Raw genomic sequence first — 20,889 nt, 5'->3', positions numbered from 1 at the left:
CCCTCTGCACCGACCAGATATCCTAAATTAATCTAGTCCCATTTGCCAGCATTTGGCCCATATCTCTCTAAACGCTTCCTATTCCAATACCCATCCAGATACCTTTTAAGTTTTGTAATTGTACCCACCTCCACCATTTCCTCTGGCAGCTCATTCCATACACGCACCACCCTCTGTGTGAACATGTTGCCCCTTACGTCCCTTTTAAATCTTTCCCCTCTCATCTTAAACCTATGCCCTCTAGTTTTGGACTCCCCTACCCTGGGGAAAAGACCTGACTATTCACACTATCCATGCCCCTCATGATTTTATAAACCTCTATAAGGTCACCTCTCAGCCTCTGGACCTCCAGGGAAAATAGCCCCACCGTATTCAGCATCCCCCTTTAGGCTCAAATCCTACAGTTCCAGCAACATCCTTGTAAATCTTTTAAGCACCCTCTCAAGAGGGGAGGCAATGGCCTAGTGGTATTATCGCTGAACTGTTAATCCAGAGACCCGGACAATGTTCTGGGGACCCGGGTTCGAGTCCTGCCACAGCAGATGGTGGAATTTGAATTCAATAAATATCTGGAATTAAGAATCTAAGGACAACCGTGAGTCCATTATCGATTGTTGGAAAAACCCATCTGGTTTGCTAATGCCGTTTGGGGAAGGAAACTGCCATCCTTACCTAGTCTGGCCTACATGTGACCCAGACCCACAGCAATGTGGTTGACTCTTAAGTGCCCTCTGGGCAATTAGGGATGGGCAATGAATGCTGCTAGGTCAGCGACACCCTCATCCTGTGAATGAATAAAGTTTAACAACATTGTTCCTATAGAAGAGCAACCAGAATTGTATGCAGTGTTCTAAAAGTGGCCTCACCAATGTCCTGTACAACCACAACATGACATCCCAACTCCTGTACTCAAGTGTTCTGACCATTGAAGACAAGCACACCTAATGCCTTCTTCACCACCCTGTCTACCTGCGACTCCACTTTCAAGGAACCTTGCACCTGCACCTTTCTGGCGGCATCTGTGGAGACATGGTCGTGGTGAGCTGCTATCTTGAACTGCTGCAATCCATGTGCTGTAGGTTGACCCACACTGATGTTAGGGAGAGAATTCCATGATTGTAACCCAGTGACAGTGAAGGAACGGCGATATATTTCCAAGTCAGGATGGTGAGTGACTTGGAGGAGAACTTGCAGGTGGTGATGTTCTCAAATATCTGCTGCCCTTGTTCTTCTAAGTGGAAATGGTTGTGGATTTGAATGCGGTGGTGGTGGCAATGTGGGCATAAAAGGCAGGTGCACTGTTTTGGGAGGGGGCAGTGGGATGTACTTCTGCTGGACACTGGGGAGGTACCCACAATTCCTTCTCTCCATTAACTGAAAGGTGCCGTGCTGGCTGCCTTCCGTCTACCACACATATTATTGAAGCAGAGGCAGGTTGAGATCCTTAGGTGACCATTCGTTAGCCAGTTTAGGTCTCAACAGGCTATCTTCAGAGGACTGTGTAAAATTCACCCCTCTGATTCTATATAGCGCGGAAGGAATCCATTTGGCACATTTGAAATTAGTCCCATTCTCCATTTTCTCATTTTGTGAAGCCTGTAGCTTTTTATTTTTCTGTTTTTGATTATGGACTAAAAGGCAAAAAGAACTGTTTTGAAAAACATGTATTGCTGAGGCATCACTTTTTGAAAGCAGGTAACCTGCTACTCATTATAAGTGCTGTTTACACAGCTGCTGGTTGAAGAATCTGTCATAGATGTTTTGCAGGGGGATGAGAGCCAAGGGCTCTGTATAAATGGAGATTCAGCTGGCAACAGGAAACGGAGTGGTCTATGAACTAGTGACCAGTTATAGCTGATAAAGGCCTTCTGCGTGCCAGCAACTATTCATTTGGCTTGCAAGTAGCTGAACAATTTGGGGCTGGGAATGAGAGAGGGAGAAGCCATCAGATCATCACTTTAAGCCTGAAGAAAACCAGTGTGCTTTTTCTTCAACAGTTGTTGAAAACTGTGACTTTTAAGTACTAAGTCAGAGGTCTTTATTCGTGTGAGCCAATCACCCTGTGCTTCCTGCAAACATATCAAAATATACAGAGAAGAAAGATCAAGAAGTAGCATTCTGATCAGCGCAAGATTCATCTCACCAAATCCTGTGGACAGGGATCACTGAGCTGCTTTCCCTGTCTTTCCCTCCACCCATAATACCCATTCTTTTCCTGTCTGTGTCTGTCTGTAGGTGTGCGGAGAGGGGCAATTGAGAAGGGGTTTAGATTTTTAACCAGTAGGGTTATATGCCGATAGTTCACAATTGTTAATCTGTAGTTAGAACCCTTTTTGTTGCAGGATAAATAGTAATTCTTGTTAAGTACAGAGATGCAGTCTGTGTTTTAGAACATAGAACATAGAACATTACAGCGCAGTACAGGCCCTTCGGCCCTCGATGTTGCGCTGACCTGTGAAACCAATCTGAAGCCCATCTAACCTAAACTATTCCATTATCATCCATATGTTTATCCAATGACCATTTAAATGCCCTTAAAGTGGGCAAGTCTACTATTTTTGCAGGCAGGGCATTCCACGCCCTTACTACTCTCTGAGTAAAGAACCTACCTCTGACATCTGTCCTATATCTATCACCCCTCAATTTAAAGCTATGTCCCCTCGTGCTAGCCATCGCCATCCGAGGAAAAAGGCTCCCACTGTCCACCCTATCTAATCCTCTGATCATCTTGTATGTCTCTATCAAGTCACCTCTTAACCTTCTTCTCTCTAACGAAAACAGCCACAAGACCCTCAGCCTTTCCTCATAAGACCTTCCCTCCATACCAGGCAACATCCTGGTAAATCTCCTCTGCACCCTTTCCAATGCTTCCACATCCTTCCTATAATGCGGTGACCAGAACTGTACGCAATACTCCAAGTGCGGCCGCACCAGAGTTTTGTACCCGGGTCTGAAAGAGGATAAATTGGGAAAGTCTGTGTACTTTTTAAAATCTTTAACTTTTCTGATGACTTTTGGAATAGTGAGGCTCACTACCTGAGTGAAGAGTAACAGTTTTCTCATCCAGTGAGACATTGCAGAGTCCTCTGTGCACACAATTTGCAGTGTACTATTTAGAGAAGCATTAAATGAAGGTTCCCCCACATCATATTTTTGTGGGGACATTATTTAAGCCATCAAAATTTTAGACTCAGTCACTAGTCTACCCGGCTGAGTCAAGGAAATTTATCAAAGGGTTTTGGTGTCAATGAGAAAGGGGAAAGTCAGCAATTGCAAATCACAACCATTGCAAATACCTCCAACAAAAGTTCAGACTTCCTGGTGAGAAAAGGTGAAATTAGGTGGGAGGGGGAATGAGGGAAAAATGAAGGTGGCGATGAGCTGAAAAATCCCTACCCCGTTCCCCGCCCCTGCTGAAGGAATTCCGACCATGAGGTTGACGAGCTCTTGTGTGTTCTCTGTGCAGGTGTTGATTTACAGGGAGGAGCAGTGGGACATGGTGTCGAAGAGAAAGCAGCATGTGTCTCTGCTGCCGTTTCTGATGAATCTGTGGCCGGGGACAGCGGGGTGTATGAAGCTTCTGTCAAACGGTACATGAATAATATCCCGTGTTTAACAGTCCTGATGAAGGGGTTCGGCCCAAAACGTTGACTTTCCTGCTCCTCGGATGCTGTCTGACCTACTGTGCTTTGCCAGCCCCTCACACCTATAGACTCTGGCTTCCAGCATCTGCAGTCCTTATTGTCTCCACATCTCTACATTGCACAAATGTGAAAAGAATCAGTTGTTCTTTCTGGCAGCAACATACAGACGTGATAGAAATTGAGAGAGAAGTCAGTGGTTTATGCATGTTCTATCCAGGAGACAATGTTAAGCCACTCAGCCTGGAAGATCTAGGGCAACTGCACAACCAAAATCACTCCATGCTCTTTTTCACTGTGTCCCCTCTCTCTACTGCTTTATTAAATAGAAACACGTAAAATAGAAACAGGCCACTCAGCCCAGCTGGTTAATGCTGGTAAAAACCAAAAGAACTGCAGATGCTGTAAATCAGAAACAGAAACAGAAGTTGCTGGAAAAGCTCAGCAAATCTGGCAGCATCTGTGAAGAAAATGTCAGCAGACCTGAAACGTTAACCTTGATTTTTTTCTTCACAGATGGTGCCAGACCTGCTGAGTTTTTCCAGCAACTTCTGTTTTTGTTCTGGACTACGGTGGTGTTTATGCTTCACATATGCCTTACCCCACCCTCCTCCTTTTACCTGAGTCAGCATTAAGAGGTTGGAAATCCTCTGTTGGATGCTGACTTCCTATTGTGGGCCACCAAAAACATAGCTGTAATCCAGCAGTTGCTAATATACCTCTGAGAAGCTTCTTTAGCTCAGCACTTGATATTGTCAGGCAAGGACATAATGAGGTTATGTTAATGACTCCTCTCAGTTCCTTCAGGCCCATCATTTCCTTCTCCCCACAGCTCACTGGAGCCTAATTTTCCCACATCTGACACAAAAATCTATCGGGCCTTTATGGATGATGTAAAAGTGGCCACTGTACTGCAGCAAAGCCACATCTTCCTCTCTCAACTTGGCCCTTTGTGATGGAAATCACAATGGCAGCATGTCCTGCCAAAGCAGTAATTCCAAAACTTGCAGGAAAGGTACAAGTTTCACTCTGTACCTGCACGAGCATTGAAATGGCTTCAGTGGAAAATTCCACCTTCGGTTGGTGGAAGCTGTTGAGGCAGGTCTCAGCTGAGTGTGACACTGTTCTCACCTAATGTCCATAAGTTCCCTGGGATCACTTGCTGCAAGTTTCCTGGTCTGGATCAGAAACACAGCGGACAGTCTGTGAGGGAGGAGTGCTAATTGCTTCATTTTAGTGGCTAAGCAACTGTAAAGGGTTAATCCCATCGTCCTAAAGCACCAGCAAGGAGGATATTGAAGAGGAGTGTGAGTCAGCACAAAGGCTACAATATTGTCAGCCCAATTCTACAATCTGTACTTATTATCAGCATGCTCCTAATTGGAGGTATGGAAACATGAACTTTATTCTTTTATTACAAGTATTGTGTTTTCCACATCTACAACACTCATTGTAGCTTCTCCATGCCTCCAGTAAGTGTAGCAGAATGTCTTAAACAGAATGCCTGTGTGCTTTTTACAAACCAAGTCCATAACCATAACTTACACATGGCTTTGACATATTCTCTGGGTAAATTTGTCATGTTTTTTATGTTGGCTTTTTTATTGTTCCCAGCTCTCGTCTTCATTATTGCTTAGTTTACAATTTCCATTAACTTGAATTTTACAACATTGCTGTTAGGCCAAATGAAAGGGAAGATGCCATTTATGATGAGGATGAACCTTCCACATTAGAGGCAGCTCAAATCCAGATAGGACTGAAGTAAGTGATTATTAAAAAAAAAACTAAATATGCATGGCTGAATTTATGAGTCTGAATTTCTTTTTTCCTTTTATCCCCTTCCCTCCTGATCTCCTGTGGACCACTGAGCTCTTGCTCAGGTACAGTTCCACCAACCCAATAGTAAATTATCCAAGTCATCCACCATTAATTGTGCACATAGAGAGTGTACACTGAGGCCTGTTAAACTCTGGGACTGGGCTATCACAGCTGAACTCAATACGTTTGTCTCTATTTTCTACATTAAACGTGCTGTACAAATCCAAGCTGTTGCTTTCTGAAGAAGAATCACTGGATTCGAAAGATTAATTTTATTTTTCTTTAAGATATTGCAGATTTGCTGAGTTTCTTGGCAATTCCTATTTTTATTGTTTCGTATACAACTGCACTTTCAGAGCGATGGAAAATGATGATTAGAGGACGTCTTTGTTGATGCCCCAGTGACATGAGTTCTAATCCCACTGTGGCAAATGGGGAGATTTAAATTGAATTAATTAATAAATTTGGAATCAAATCCTAGTCTTATAAATAATTAACACAAAATCACCAGATTGTTGTAAAAACCCATCACATTCACAATAGTGTTTCGGGAAAGAAATCTGCCATCTTTACCTGGTCTGGTCTACATGTGACTCCAGACCCACAGCAATTTGGCTGACTTTTAATTACCCTCTGGGCAATTAGGGATGGGCAATAAATGCCAGCCCAGCCAGCGATGCCTGTATCCCATTAGTAATTTTTTAAAAAATCCTTCCGGGAAAGAAGTCTACTGTCCTTACCTGGTCCATCCTAGAAGTATAGAAAATTGGAGCAGGAGTAGACCATTCAGCCCATTGACCAAGCCCTACCACTCAACATGATAATGAATAATTCTCTCAGTCAATGCCATACTTCCACTCTCTCCCCATAAGCCTTGGCATCTTTAGCCTTGAGAAATGTATCTATTTATTCCTTAAATATATTCAGTACTTGGCCTCCACAGCCTTCCATGGTAGAGGATTCCACTGGTTCACCACCTTCTGAGAGAAGACATTTCTCCGCACCTCAGTCTAAAATTGCTTACCCTGTGAGCCTTTGATCTGGACCCAATAACCAGGAGAGAACTTTATCCCTGGATCCAGTCTATTCAGCCCTTCATGGGACTCCAGACTGCACTTCTGAAATGGCCAAACAAGCCACTGAGTTGGATCAAGGTGAAATCACAAAGTCAGTGCCTTGAGTGTATCTACACCATATAAACAGCTGCAGTTCAAGAAGACAGCTCACTGCCACCTTCTTAATAGCGATAAGCAATGGTGAATAAGCACTGACCTTGCCAGTGATGTCCACATTGCCAAGAATGAATAGGAAAATATTTACCTCCTTAATCTAGGGTCATTGAGGGTGATTGAAGGAACATGACATGAATTGAATCAGCATTGGGCAGAAATAAAACTTGGAATATTTCTGCGTCCAATGTAATTGCATGTTGTGAGGGTGGGGTGGGGGGCAGTTCCTGTGGAGCTGTGAGGAGCTCCTATCTCTGGGCCAGAAACATGGATTTGAGTCCCACCTGACACGGAAGTATGTCATAACATATCCACAAGACATGATCCAAAAAAATTTTGATCTGCATCTTCATTTTTGTTACTGCATCTGTGGCAGGTATGATCCCACCAGTGCAAGTTTTATCATAATCGCCGTGCAGCTGAGGAATGTGACAGCTCTCCTTGTGCCACCCGGATGTAAAGTGTGAGTATGCTGTTCATGAAAACCAACATGTCCATTCTTAGGTGGAGCTATCAACATTCAGCAATGGTTAGGAGTGAGAACCTGAGATTGTTCTCTTCAGGGCAATGGATATTATGGGGAGATTTCATAAGGGTGTACAGATTATGACAAGGTTAGGTAAGCTATTCCCTCTAACAGTTAGTACAAGGATGTGGGGAAACAGATCTAAGCTTTACACAGCAGGTGGTCATGACCTAGCAACTATTGCCGATGGAAGCAAAGGTGATGAGTCATTTCAAAAGGAATCTGAATGGGCACGCAAACAAAATAGATTTTCATGCCTAGCAAAATCAAGTGGGTGAATGTGCCTGGCTGGGTTACTCCACAAAGTGCCAGCATGAAGTTAGATTGGCCAAATGACCTCCTTCTGTGCTTGTAAATGCCTCTGTGGGCGGAATCTCCCCTCCCCAAAGAGATGGGGAAGGTGACGGGTAGGGCAGATAATCATGGAGATCAGAGACCTCTTTCCAGTACCTTGGAAATTAGGTGGGAAAACCCCCAGTCAACCTTCCTGATCTGCTGCCAGTTAAAGCCCATAAATTGTTGATGACCACTAAAGGGCCTCATTCCACTTGGGCTACAATCAGCTCAGCTCCTTTGCCATGGAGTTGCTGAAATCTGGTGATACCTGGCCTCTGATTGGCTAGCAGGCCCAGGAGGTTGGGGCTTGCTGGTCTGAATTTCCAGCAGAAAGCCCACCAGCAGCCCATCAGCTGCGAGTTTGAAGTTTGATACAATGGGCCTTGTGAACAAGGTGGGCTGCGGATTTCTCCTCACTCAACATTTCCTCTTTCAAACTTAGTCCCAAAACCAATCCCATGAATCTAATGATCAAAAAAGTCAAACACACAGCAAGATTATCTCTAAGTGGTCTCATTTCTTTAGAGCTGTCTAATGGCACACTCTTCCTTTGGAAATGTTCAGTGGACCAAGAGGTGATAATATTTTGCTCTGTTAACATTCCTCAATTGCTTTGGATAAAAATTGTGGACCTTCTAGGCTAATAACATTGAGGGAGCATCCTCATTACACCTGCTGTATCAGTTCAAATGTTTGCTAGTAACATGTACATCCTGAGAATGAATATTCAAATCCTGACATTTGTACCCTCAACTCCTAACTGTAATGGTTTCCTGGCTTCTGACGTTTCTGTTAGCTTGAGTCACATTTTATCCTGGTCTGAATCTGATATGAACTCTGACCTTGGGGCTCTTCCTTTTCACCATTGACTCTTGTTCGCTCATCTGTTCAAGACTCAAACTCTGGTCGCTGTAAAGTAATGTACCATTCACGATGACAAGGAGAGCAAAAGATTCTGAATGCTGGAGATCTGAAATATTTAGGAAATACTCAGTAGATCTGATAAGACATAGGAGCAGAAGTGGGCATTTCAGCCCATCGAATCTGCTCTGCCATTCAATGGCTTATCTGATAAACCTGAACTCCATTTTCCTGCCTTTTCCCCATGACTTTGGGTTCCCTTATTGATTAAAAATCTGCCTATTTCAGCCTTGAATATACTTAATGATCCACCCTCCACAGCCCTCTGTGGAAAAGAATACCACCGATTCTCTACCTTCTGGGAGAAGAAATTCCTCCTCCTCTCTGATTCAAATGTGTGACTCTTTATTCTGAGATGATGCCTTCTGGTCCTAGACTCACCCACAAGGGGAAACAACCTTTCCGCACCTACCCTATCTACCGCATCAGAGCCTGAACACTTTTCCAGTCATCATTCCTACTTATCAATTCACTGATCCTCTGTCCTCAAAGTTTCCTGGGATAAGCTGCCATCTACTGAATGGCAGGCTTTAAACAGCCACAGCAAAACTGGTCCTTGCTAGACAGGGTCAGGACAGGCTAAGGCCCTTGTGCGATCAACCACTCCACCTCGTGGCCTCAGTACAAGCCCTTTATGTATTTATGGAGAGGCACAAACAATGCTGCACACTTTCAAGGCGTATCCCCTCCACAGACTAAGTATTGGATAGATCAGCTTAAACTCAGCTACTGAGGAGACTAACTCATACATCCAGGGATTTTCATTCGCTGAATACGATGTGGTACCAGAGGGTAAACACATCTGTTGAACTCTATACCACATAGATTCATTGATTCATACAGTGCAGAAAAAGCCCTTCGACCCATCGAGTCTGTACTGACACTACCACTAAAAGTACACTAATCTCAATTTCTTGCATTTGTCCCATATCCTTGAGTGTTATATTTGAAGTACTTATCCAAAAGGTTATAAGGTTTCCTGCCCCCACTTTTTTCCCAGGCAGTGCATTCCAGATTCCACCACCTGCTGAGTGAATTTTTTTTCCCAAAGCCCTCTGAATCTTCTGCCCCTTACCCCAAAACTATGCCCTCTTGTGACTGACCTCTCAACCAAGTGGAACAACTCCTCCTAGTCACCCTGTCCATGCCCCTTATAATCCTATACATCTCAATTATGACGCCTCAGCCTTCCCTGCTGTAAAGAAAACAAGCCAAGCCTATCTAGTCTCTTCTTACAGCTCAATTTCTCCGTCTCGGCCAACATCCTGGTGAACCTACTCTGTACCCTGTCTGGTGCTACCACATCCTTCCTGTAGTAGGTGATCAGAACTGCACACAGTACTCCAGCTGTGGCCTAACCAAAGCTCTGTACAACTCCAACAGTACCTCCTTGTTCTTATACTCTATGCCATTACAGATGAAATTAAGTATCCCATATACCATCATAACTATTTCTATTCATATGCTCTGCTGACTTCAGGGATCTGTGAATAATTACCCCAAGATCTGTCTGTTTCTTTGAGCTACTCAGTGCCCTGCCATTCATTAAATACTCCCTCATCTTTTATCTTCTTGCAAAGTGCATCACCGTGCACTTTATCAGGGTTAGATTCTGTCTGCTATTGGTGTGCCTATCTGACCAACGCATCAATATCTTCCTATAATCTACAACCATCTTCTTTGGTATTACCACTCTACCAATCTTGGTGTCATCTGCAAATTTGCTCAACAAATAGTCATTGAATCCTTTCAGCAGTCGGGAGAGTAAATGCTTTTATCAGAAATGGAAAAGATTTGTGCATTTCCCACGTAGCTGCTTCATTGACATATAGGGAAGGTGTTTGTGTAATGCTAAAATCTCTGGACTAGCAATCCAGAACCCGAGGCTAGTGTTCTCAGGACTTTGAATTCCATTGTAGCAGATGGTGAAATTTGAATTTACTAAAAATCTCAGTTTAACAAACTGAATAAGGTAAGCTGATGTAACCACTGTCAATTGTCCACCTGGTTCACTATGTCACATGGGGGAGGCAACGGCCTAGTGGTATTATTGCTGACAGCCAGATAACATTCTGGGGACCTGGGTTCAAATCCTGCCAAGGCAGATAGTGGAATTTGAATTCAATCAAATATCTGGAATTAAAAATCTAATGATGACCATGATTGTTGGGAAAAACCCATCTGGTTCACTAATGGACTTCAGAGAAGGAAACTACCATCCTTACCTGGTCTGGCCTACATGTGACCCCAGACCCACAGCAAAGTGGTTGACTCTGAAATGCCTTCTGGGCAATTAAGAACGGGCAACAAATGCTGCCTAGCCAGCGACGCCCTCATCCCGTTAATGAATAAAGGATTTAGGGAAGGAACCCTAGTTGGTCCAGACTACATGTGACTCCAGGCTGACAGCAATGTGGTTGAATCTTTACTGTCCTCTAGGCAATTGGGGATGGGTAATAAATTCTAGTCTAGGTAACAACACCTTATCACATGAATGAAAAGAAAATGTGCTGAACTATGCTGTTGCTGCTTATTCAATCTTTAACTATTTCAGTCCATTGTGTAAAAGTTAGCCTTGCAATCTTGCAGATACATCAGAGCTGCATTGCTTCCAAGCTCATGTGATTCCAGCAGTCTATTCCGCACAAAGGTTCATTGTGTTGCAGAGATTCTTACCCTCAATGAGGTTTTCAGGGTAGCTATTACCCAAGCTGCTTTACATCAGAAGACACTGCGAGTTGACGTTTGCTCTGTGGGGAAGACACTGTTGGAAGATTGTCTGGTAAGTGAGCTGAAGCTTTATAAATATTATTTTACAGTCCTTAAATAAGGAAAAATTGTTTGAAGGCTAAGTCCTGGAAAGATTATGTAGCAATCTAAGAGATAGTGGACAGTTGGAGCTAGAGTTTCACATACATCATCATGTCTCTTTTATGCCAATCCATGCACCCACTCAACCTCGCGCATCCCTGCACCCTCAGGCCATCTCCATAGTCACTCACCACCACTGTAGGAAGACCGCAGGTGAAATGTTCAGGTGAAAAAAAAACTTCTAACACAACTAACACTCATACTCACATAGTAGTGAAAAACAAACCCATTCTAAGTTTTAAAATGCCTTAAAGTGTTCAACATGGCATAAAAATACATTTCTATTTTTATCAAAGAAAGCTATTCCCTGTGTAGCCTGCTTAAAATGTGGAGTTTGGAAGATTCCAATTTCTGCTGAAAGGGGTCAGAGATTTGACATGATTTCACCCAAGAAGGAAACAAACTCAGGAGGACCATTTGAACTTAGCGCTAAACTCAAACAGACAATGTTTACTGTTGCAAGTGCCGAACCCACAGTATAGGAGTCATGAATTGATGAAGTAGGCATAAATGTTCTTCAAGGCTGGATGAGATCAGTTTAAGTGCCACAATCTTAAGTTTTTAAATTCCACTGCTCTTTAACTGTTTATAAACCAGCTGCAGCTGTCAGTGGGGGTTTAAAAAAAACACCTCTGCTTTGATTGACAGATCATTTTGCGTACATCAGGAAAAAGACAACGACATCTTGTCAAACAGTTCCAGTTGAGGTCTTTTCTGTTGTTTCCTCAACGGCTATTATTAAGTCATTATAAATACTTAGCTGAGTTCTGTAGACTTCAATGATCTCAGCAGGGAGTTGTGAGTAGTTTAATTGACATTTTAAGCAGGCTACACAGGGAATAGCTTTCTTAGATAAGTAGTCTGAATAGAAATGTATTTTTATGCCATATTGAACACTTGAAGGAATTTTAAAACTTGGAGTGGGTTTGTTTTTCACTGTACGTGAGTATGAGTGTTAGTTATGTTAGAAGTTTTATTTTACACCTGAACATTTCACCTGCGGTCTGCCTACAGTAGATAATGAGTGACTATGGAGATAACCAGAGGGTGTGGGGGTGCGTGAGGTTGAGTGGGTGCATGGACTGGTATGAAAGAGACATGATGATGTATGTGAGAGAATGAGGAGGGAGTGAGGGCAGGTAGAGGAAACAGATTCTAAAACAAGAACTGAGGTGCGTTTTCTGACCAGCTGACCAATTGCTGAGCCCACTGGATGCCTATGCTGTGCTGTTGAGATCAGTGGGCTCAACTGTCACACTCTGCCTGTTCAGAGCAAAAATGAGGCATAACTAGGTTTTTTCTTAATCCTTTTTAGAGCAATTATGTTAACCTCTGCAATGTTCGAGTCCTTTTACACCACCCCTGTGTCTGAGTAAAATATGGTAGATTTTGGCTGCTGCCTGCAGAATTTTCACTGTTTTACTTCCCTCAATATCCTCAATGCACCTCATTTGGTTGTAGTGACTCATCAGTTCTAAGTACAGCCAGACTTTGGCTTTCAGTAGGCCATTAAAAACCCAGTTACACTCCATTCAGTAGAATATCATCTGTTTCCAGAGCTTTTACATTTAAAGTAATTATGAAAAGGGGCAGTTTCTCACCAGCTCAGTGATTTCTACTTAATTATAGTTATGGAGTAAGGGAACTTCACCAGTCCACCCTGTGGGCAAAGTGATGTATCTCTGCCAACAATGTAATGATTTCCACTTGAATCCAGACAGTTTCACAGTTATTACAATCACTGAACCCGGACCAGTGTGTTTCAGAGTAATTCTTCTGAGGCTTTTCTAAGAGGCATGCTAAGGCACAACAAAAACGCAACTCTTTCCTTCCGATCTAAAGTGCCTGTGTGATAGTGGTACACAGGAATTCTATACAAACCAAATTGTTGAAAACCAATGAGCAGACTGAGGGCTTTCTTTTCTCATTTTCCAAAGGCTGGAACCCAGATTAGCCTGGCAGACTTCTCCACCCGTGGGGACACCTCAACAAGCTGGTACAATATGCTACATTACAAGAACATGAACATTCATAATCCAAAGAACAAAGCACAAACTGAGGAAGTTTCACTGAGACCTCAGCCTTGCAGCACTACAGACAAGGTAAGGTTCAGCCACAAGGCTGACTCAGGCTTGGTGTCAATATTGCTTGGATCTGAACCCAGTGGATTGGTTCCCTTTTTCAATCATTCTTTCCTGGGATGTGGCTAGACCTGCATTTATTGCCTATCACTAAGAGGGCAGTTAAGAATCAATCATATTGCTGGGGGTCATTAGTCACATGCAGGCCAGACCAGGTAGGGATGGTAATTTTCATCCTTAAAGGACATTAGTGAACTAGATGAGTTTTTCAGATAATTGCCATTAGACTCTGAATCTCTTTATTTTATTCAATTCAGATTCCACCAGGATTTGATCCTGGATTCCTGGGATGTTCCCTGGGTTGAATGGACTAATAGTCGAGCAATATTATCAGTGGGCCATCGCCTCCCATTCGCACAAAAAACTAGAAGTAAACAAGGCAGAGTGTCAGAGATCTCAACCCGAAACGTCAGCTTTCCTGCTCCTCTGATGCTGCTTGGCCTGCTGTGTTCATCCAGCTCTACACCTTGTTAAAGCAGAGTCTCAACTGGCTCAGGGCAAGAGTTCTGCCCCCATCTAGGGAGCAAGAACTACCTTAGTGACTGACCTGTCAATCTGATTGCTGGGCACTTCTGTCTTGCTAGTCCCATCGGATATGAGCAGCCTAGTTACTACTAGGATTGCAGTCAGCAGAGGAAGCCGTGGAGGCTGGACTTAAGCTAAATCCAGGCTGTCAACAAAGCCTGTGTAGCACGCTCCAGCAGTGGGGTTGAGTGAAATTTTTCTAATATCTATTCATGGGATATGGGCATTGCTGTCTAGGCCAGTATTTATCGATGTCCTAATTGCCCTTAAGAAGGTAGGGCCGTGTTTCAAAGGCCTGGTGTGGGGTGGGATGCGAGAGGGTTAAAGCGAGCTGTGACCCTGTGGGGGAGGGAGGGAGGTACCCATGCTTAGCGCTGGCGACTCTCAAATGAGGTGGCTGTCGCCACTGGCCCAACACCCGAACAGCCAATGATGTCTGCCAGGATCCTGCTTGGCACAGAAAGCATCCTGCAGCTGGTACAGTAGAGCAGAGTTGGAATGAAGAATTACCCAATCAGCCCAAAGAATGGGATGGGTGGCCAATGCCTCACTACCCCTATAAAATGGTCGACAGTTCGGGGGCGGCTGGGAATGTGCAGGAAGGCGGGAGGCAGACTACACGTTACATTTCTTTTACAAGCCCCTCCTGGCTTCAAACATGCAGCAGGGAAACATAAAAATTGAGCCCATTATTAAGCCCCGTAGCTAATTTGAGCGTGAATAGGAAGAGTGAAGCAAAATCTATAAACTTTAGCTGTTTGTTTAACCTCTGTTATCTTCTTGCGCCCATCATCCTTCTACAAGCCACTGATTTCTGACTCTTGGTGTGGTAATCACTGCTTCGTAAGGGTTCAAACATGTGTAAGAAACAATTTGATTTATTTTCCAGGTATACTTATTTAGGGAGGTTTCCTGGGCTGCAGAGGTGGATTCTGGTGAGGAAGGGTTGTGGGGGGGTATTGTTGTAAGGGCTGAGAAATTACTGGGACAGCCAGCCTGAGGCAGCTGTCTGATGTCGGCCTGTTTGTAAGGAGTGAGCTGCCGCTGAAATTATTAATGAGCTTGAACATTTTGTTCAGGGAGGAGGCGGCAATCAGCATGGTGAATGCCTTATGTCAGGGTCATGTTGTCACAGCAAAGCAAGTTTGCGACAGCCTCCTGCTGTGGCAACATTGCAGACACATCCTGTTTGTGAGAGAACAGAGGGATACGTCCAGGCCTACAGCAGTTTTGTGACAGGTTTTACCTCCTCACTGATGGCCCCAGCGGCTCTACGTCTCTTTCCTTCAGCTCTCTAAAGCCTTTCGATAGCACCTCCATTTTTGAAATGCCCTCGCACATTCCTTCTGCCTCAGCGGTGCTCACCGCCCGCCCCCCCCCCCCCCCCCCCCCCCCACCAGCTGGGCTCCAGCTGTGAGCCCTGCCATTGGGCATCTCACCCACTTTCACCCATTGGATTGAAAGGGAATGCCCTGCTGAGAATGACAGGGTCTGGATTCTCAAGTCGTCCCAACATCAAGGTCATGAGATCTGCCGAATGTAGATCCCCTCTGATTTAGGATTTGATCTCCTTGGGTGTTTGAAAAAGTAGGTGATCAACAGAGTGACACTGGGAAACCCACTCGGTTCAAATGCCTTATTGCTCTCCAACTTGGTCGGTCGTGCGTTTATAAAAAGTAAAATCTGAAATCACTCAAAACATTTAACGTCAATACGTCTCAGGCAGAGGTTCGCAGCGGTTGTGAAGCCACTGTTGATCTTACGCCTGACCACAGCTTTGTGAAACCTCAGTTAAATAAATGCCTCATTGTCTGATGAATTCACCCAGCAGGTTTCTGCAGATAAAAATACAAATGACATTAATGAATTATGCATCTGAAATTTAAGCATCACAACTAATTTCCACAGGCAGAAACTGCAATTAATTATAACCTATGTTCGGCAGAGAACTTGCATTCTTTAGGGGAAAGTGAATTGCCTTTGGTGAGTTGTGCCAAAATATTTGTACAAGATTCTACATGAAAGAAAATAATTCTCCATGTTCTGCAGTGACTTCTTTCATTTTCCATTGCTTTTCTTCTCTTCATATGCAGCAGGATGCTGTGTCTGCATTGCTGGAGAGGACATCTGTTGAACTGCAGGCGGTAGAACAGGAACTGGCTATTGAAGAGGAAGAGGATGCTGAAGCAGGCGAAGACTGGTATTGTAGACTCTGTGATGTTCGACCGATTACCTTCTGAATGGAGCATTCTGCTCTTGTTTGTGGAAGAATGGGGCCAATGGAGTTCCATGCACATTCCTCTGGACTCCCACCATAATTCCAATGGCATTCTGGCAGAATGCTCGGGATCCAGAGGTCTTTGGGCCCACATTACTGACCTTTTGCCTAGGACCACAGGCCCTTAGGCAGCATGTGCCATGAGGACCTCCTTGTAATCCTCCAGCATGGCACAGCGAGGATGGAAGCCAGCGGCTGCAACCCACAGCTCACCATCTGTGAACTCTTCTAATGTGACTCTCCAGATGGGATGCTGAGTCAGTCAGTTTTTCAGAGGAAGCGGGAGAGTGGAACGGATTGGTGGATCTGGAAAGCCAACTGTTTTAATAGAGTGCTTTCAATTACCATTTGAATGTTGCAGTTGTTACACTGTGCAGTGTTATTTTTTCATGGACTAATGATAGCAAGTTTCAGGCCTCGAGATAGGCACAGCTGGGCAGCCTATTAATGCAGGCTTGGAGAGCAGCAGGTTCACAGGGAAACAGAAGGTGGATTGTACATGGCATTGGTCCACATTGTTAGGAGCAATGGTACATACTACGATTAATCAACTAATCCATTACTATTGTACCATGCAGCTGCCAAGATGAGTCAAGGGGATGGACATTGGTCTTTTAATAACAACGGCTAGCATCTTACATGTAGAAAAATCCAGAAGCTACAACACAGAAGCAGGGAGCTCAGTTCAAGCAGATCACATCATTATTTTCCATCAATACACATGTGCATAGGGTGTGTTCTTTCTTTTCCCTCCCTGATGGTGGCAAGAGAGGTGATAAGAAGCAGAAGTAATGTGGCAAGTTGGCCCTGGAAAGAAACTCGCCCTTTTCTTGCCACCTTTGGAATTAAGTGCAGGGCGAGAAGGTCTATTGGGGGCTTTCTTGACTCATATGCACTTGAGGCCAACTAATAACCACTAAAGATAACAAGGTGTGGAGCTGGAGGAACAAAGCAGGCCAGGCAGCATCAGAGGAGCAGGAAAGCTGATGTTTCGGGTCTGGACCTTTCTTCAGAAAATTTTCTGGTCTCCAGCAGTGGTCTCTAGCATTCCAGGCTTTGAACCCTGTTGTAGGGCAAGGTACTCACCCTCACTTTCCTGTCAGCTCTTAGTGAGTAATCTCACCCCCTGTACTTAGATAACATCCATGAAATCCCTCCCATTGTTCTAAACACATATACCTAACCTGTTCATCAACTATTCATCCACTTATCCACTCAAATCTTGAACTTTGAAAAAAATTGACAGAGAAAACAGATAAAGTCCTGAAAGATTTTTATGATTTGTTGCTAATGCAGGCGGGAAATGCTGATAGAGGATACCGCTGAGGCACAGGAAGGAGGAAGTGGCGTTAACAAAGAGTCAGAAGTGGAAGAGATTGCAGCGGGATTGATTTTATTGCAAGAAACGCCCCCAAGTATGACTGATGACGAAAGAGGTGGGGTGATGGAGTCAGACACAATGCTGCCAATGCTGGTAGGAGTGCTTACTATTACCCACTTCCAGTAAAAATGGAGCCCAATTTTGTGCAGTTTTGGAAGTCATCACATTGGCTGCCAAGCTATTCTTTATTCTCCCCATTACAATAGCACGATCATAAATCTGTCCGTACTTTAGTGTGGAATAGCAGAAATGATGCAAGCTTATAGTTGTTGGTGAGTGGGGAGAAGCAAAATATAAATTGATACTATAACAACAGGACAGATAAAGGGAACACAAGAGATCTAATATATTTAAATTTCCAAAAGACATTGATTAACGTCTATAGAATCTTGAAAGATGACCACCAATGCACCCATTATTCCGAGGGCCACTTCCTTAAGTACTCTGGGATGTACAATCTTGGGCCCTGGGAATTTAATAGCTTTTAATCCCATCAATTTCTCCAACACCATTTCCCTAATAATACTGATTTCCTTCAGTTCCTCCCTCTCACTAGACCCTGTGTTTCCCAACATTTTTGGGACATTGTGTCCTCCTTTGTGAAGATAGAATCAAAGTATGCATGTGATTGGTCTCCTATTAAATGTTGGAGATGTTTTCTAATCAGCCTATTCAGAGATGAGAATGCACAACTCCTTAGCATGTGGGACTTGAACCTGTGGCACTAAATGTTAGAAGATGGGTCAACAGCGTGGATGCCAACTAACTCAAGACTTCATTAGACTGTCCAGCATCAGTGCTTCTTACACTTACATGACTTGTCATTATCTTTTAATGGTTTTTATTTGAGACTCTAGTGGATAATTTAATGAATTGATATTATAAAACTACTGCTTCCTGACATGACTGTGCAATAACATTGTACACACCTTCCCCAGGAATGTTCAAAGCCCAATGCTGTGGCAAACTGTGGGGTCAGATTAAGTTGTAATCACAACTAACCCTAACCTTAGCCCTAACCCTATCGCAGCCATTTACACTGCTGTCCCTCCTCTGTTACTCCAATCAAGGAAAACTTACCTCTGTACACTGGCCCAGGCTCTTTCTGAGTTTGTCGAGCTATCCTATTTATCGTTCAATGTTAGGCTTGCTCATAGTAAGGGTAACTTCAGCATTAATGCTGAGTGAACTATCCTGTGAACAGTTTTCATAGTGCAGCTAATAGAATGTCTGCATCCAATTTCCACAGGTCGACAAAGAAATAAACACAGAGGAGGCTATGGTGGAGTACATGGCTGTCAGGCCTAAGGACAAGTCCAATCTGAACAATAGGCAAAAGCATTTTGTGAGGAACAGCATGATTGTAAGATCCCAAACATTTTCTCCAGGAGAAAGAAATCAGTACATTTGCAGGGTAAGAAATTCCCTTTTGTTGTATTGAAACTTATTTACAACTATTGATTCTTTTCTCTTTATTCCTGTATGGGATGTGGGCATCGTTGGCTAGGCTAACATTTCAGCAGGCAGTTAAGAGTCAACAACATTCTTGTGGACCTGGAGTCACTTGTAGGCCAGACTGGGTAATGATGTCAGATTTCCTTTCTGAAAAAACATCAGTGAACCAGATGGAATTTTATGATAATTGACCTGACACCAGCTTTTAATTCCAGATTTTATTGAATTCAAATTATACCATCTGCCATGATGGGATTTGAACCAATGTCTCCAGAATATTAGCCTGGGGTTCTAGATTACTAGTCTAACCACTATGCCTCCATTTCTTCCTCATCCAAATTATTTCCTACATATGTGTAGCAAATCAATGATTCTGTGCTAATATAAAAGAAAAATATTGTGAACATTCAGCATCTGAAATAAAACAATGAACCTGTGCTCTCAGTGACATATGTGTAATGTTGCAGGTCCATTGTACAAAGTTTCCATCAATGATGGACAGAAATATATGGACTAAATGCCAATGATGTCATGCAACATGCTGCTTGGGTTCATATCTCCATGATCAGAACACATATTGGAGAATAAGCCCTAATAAATCTACAGGCTAATGTGCATACTATGAAAGGCAGTAAGAATTTATTATTACCCAGGTACCATGCTCTTTCATTCTAACAATCCTCCCATTATAATAAATCTGTGTACTTTGGTTACCAAACTTCCTGTCAACATCTAATAAATTTCCTCTTAACATAAACTTGTCCACTCTGTCCATATAAGCGACGGCCTACACTCCTGAGCCCATTGACTATCAGTCTTGGCATTTATTAGGATAACCTGTTTCCATGTTTGCTTAGTTCAATTACACTTGTGAACTGAGTCTGCCTGTCTTTTCCCCCATCCTTGTTTCCAAGGGCTGGACCTTCTGTTGGATTAGCCCACACTTATAGGTCAAGTACTTCAGAGGTTTGCCATTGCCTTCTGCAGGATGGCTGCTCAGGACACTCTTCTGCTCTTATAACCTGCCATCAGACATATTAGAAAGATTTACAGGTTGATAATCTACCTGTTTGGTCTTGTTATGAACGTACCTTCCATGGTCAACAAGTTCAGGGGTAGGACTTGAAGTTGGAACTTCTGACCCAGAGGGAGGGACAATATTACTGCATCACAAGATTTTCTGCATTGCTAAGTACATCAATGAAATAAACTAATGGGGTTCCACCTCCATGTCTCCTATTATAATGGCATCATCAATAGTAACCAGCACTGCATAGAGAATAATGTAGCCAGCAACAGCTTATGGTGGACTCACATGAGAAGCAGAATTAAAACAAAGGTCTGATCAGGAAAGGAAATTCGTACAGTATCATTCTACTGTATCTGAAAAATGTGTTGGGACTTCAGTAGTCAAAATTGTGGGACTGGAGGAATGTTCTGAAGAATTTGAACAATGTGACACTATCAAACTTTGCACTGCTACATTTGCAATAATTTTAAACCTTTATATTTCAATGATATTCATAATTCCACAATAAGCTGATTGGGTTAACTATGAAGGACCCATTAAATGTCTGAAATATGAATTACATTTGGAAACATTGTTTAATTATTTAGTAAAACAAAACAGTATTTTGTGAATGAGAGATAGTAGGAACTGCAGATGCTGGAAAATCTGAGATAACAACGTGTAGAGCTGAATGAACACAGCAGGCCAAGCAGCATCATAGGAGCAGGAAGGCTGACGTTTCGGGCCTAGACCCTTCA

General features: G+C 43.3%; 1 protein-coding gene across 1 annotated transcript in view; it reads left to right on the top strand.

The window, feature by feature from the left end:
• The window catches only part of LOC109934055 (protein WWC2-like), a 226,189-nt gene that overhangs the window by 182,394 nt on the left and 22,906 nt on the right, over positions 1 to 20,889 (top strand). Inside the window, exons 12-19 of the mRNA XM_048594002.1 lie at positions 3,467 to 3,590; positions 5,322 to 5,402; positions 7,065 to 7,151; positions 11,061 to 11,253; positions 13,280 to 13,444; positions 16,102 to 16,208; positions 17,583 to 17,760; positions 18,917 to 19,081. Of these exons, the coding sequence (XP_048449959.1) occupies positions 3,467 to 3,590; positions 5,322 to 5,402; positions 7,065 to 7,151; positions 11,061 to 11,253; positions 13,280 to 13,444; positions 16,102 to 16,208; positions 17,583 to 17,760; positions 18,917 to 19,081 (1,100 nt within the window). The remainder of the gene's footprint in view (positions 1 to 3,466; positions 3,591 to 5,321; positions 5,403 to 7,064; positions 7,152 to 11,060; positions 11,254 to 13,279; positions 13,445 to 16,101; positions 16,209 to 17,582; positions 17,761 to 18,916; positions 19,082 to 20,889) is intronic.

This window comes from Rhincodon typus, chromosome 3, assembly GCF_021869965.1.
Source record: "Rhincodon typus isolate 14 chromosome 3, sRhiTyp1.1, whole genome shotgun sequence".
Classification (NCBI taxonomy): Eukaryota; Metazoa; Chordata; class Chondrichthyes; order Orectolobiformes; family Rhincodontidae; genus Rhincodon; species Rhincodon typus.
This window is presented reverse-complemented; position numbering and strand designations above follow the sequence as displayed.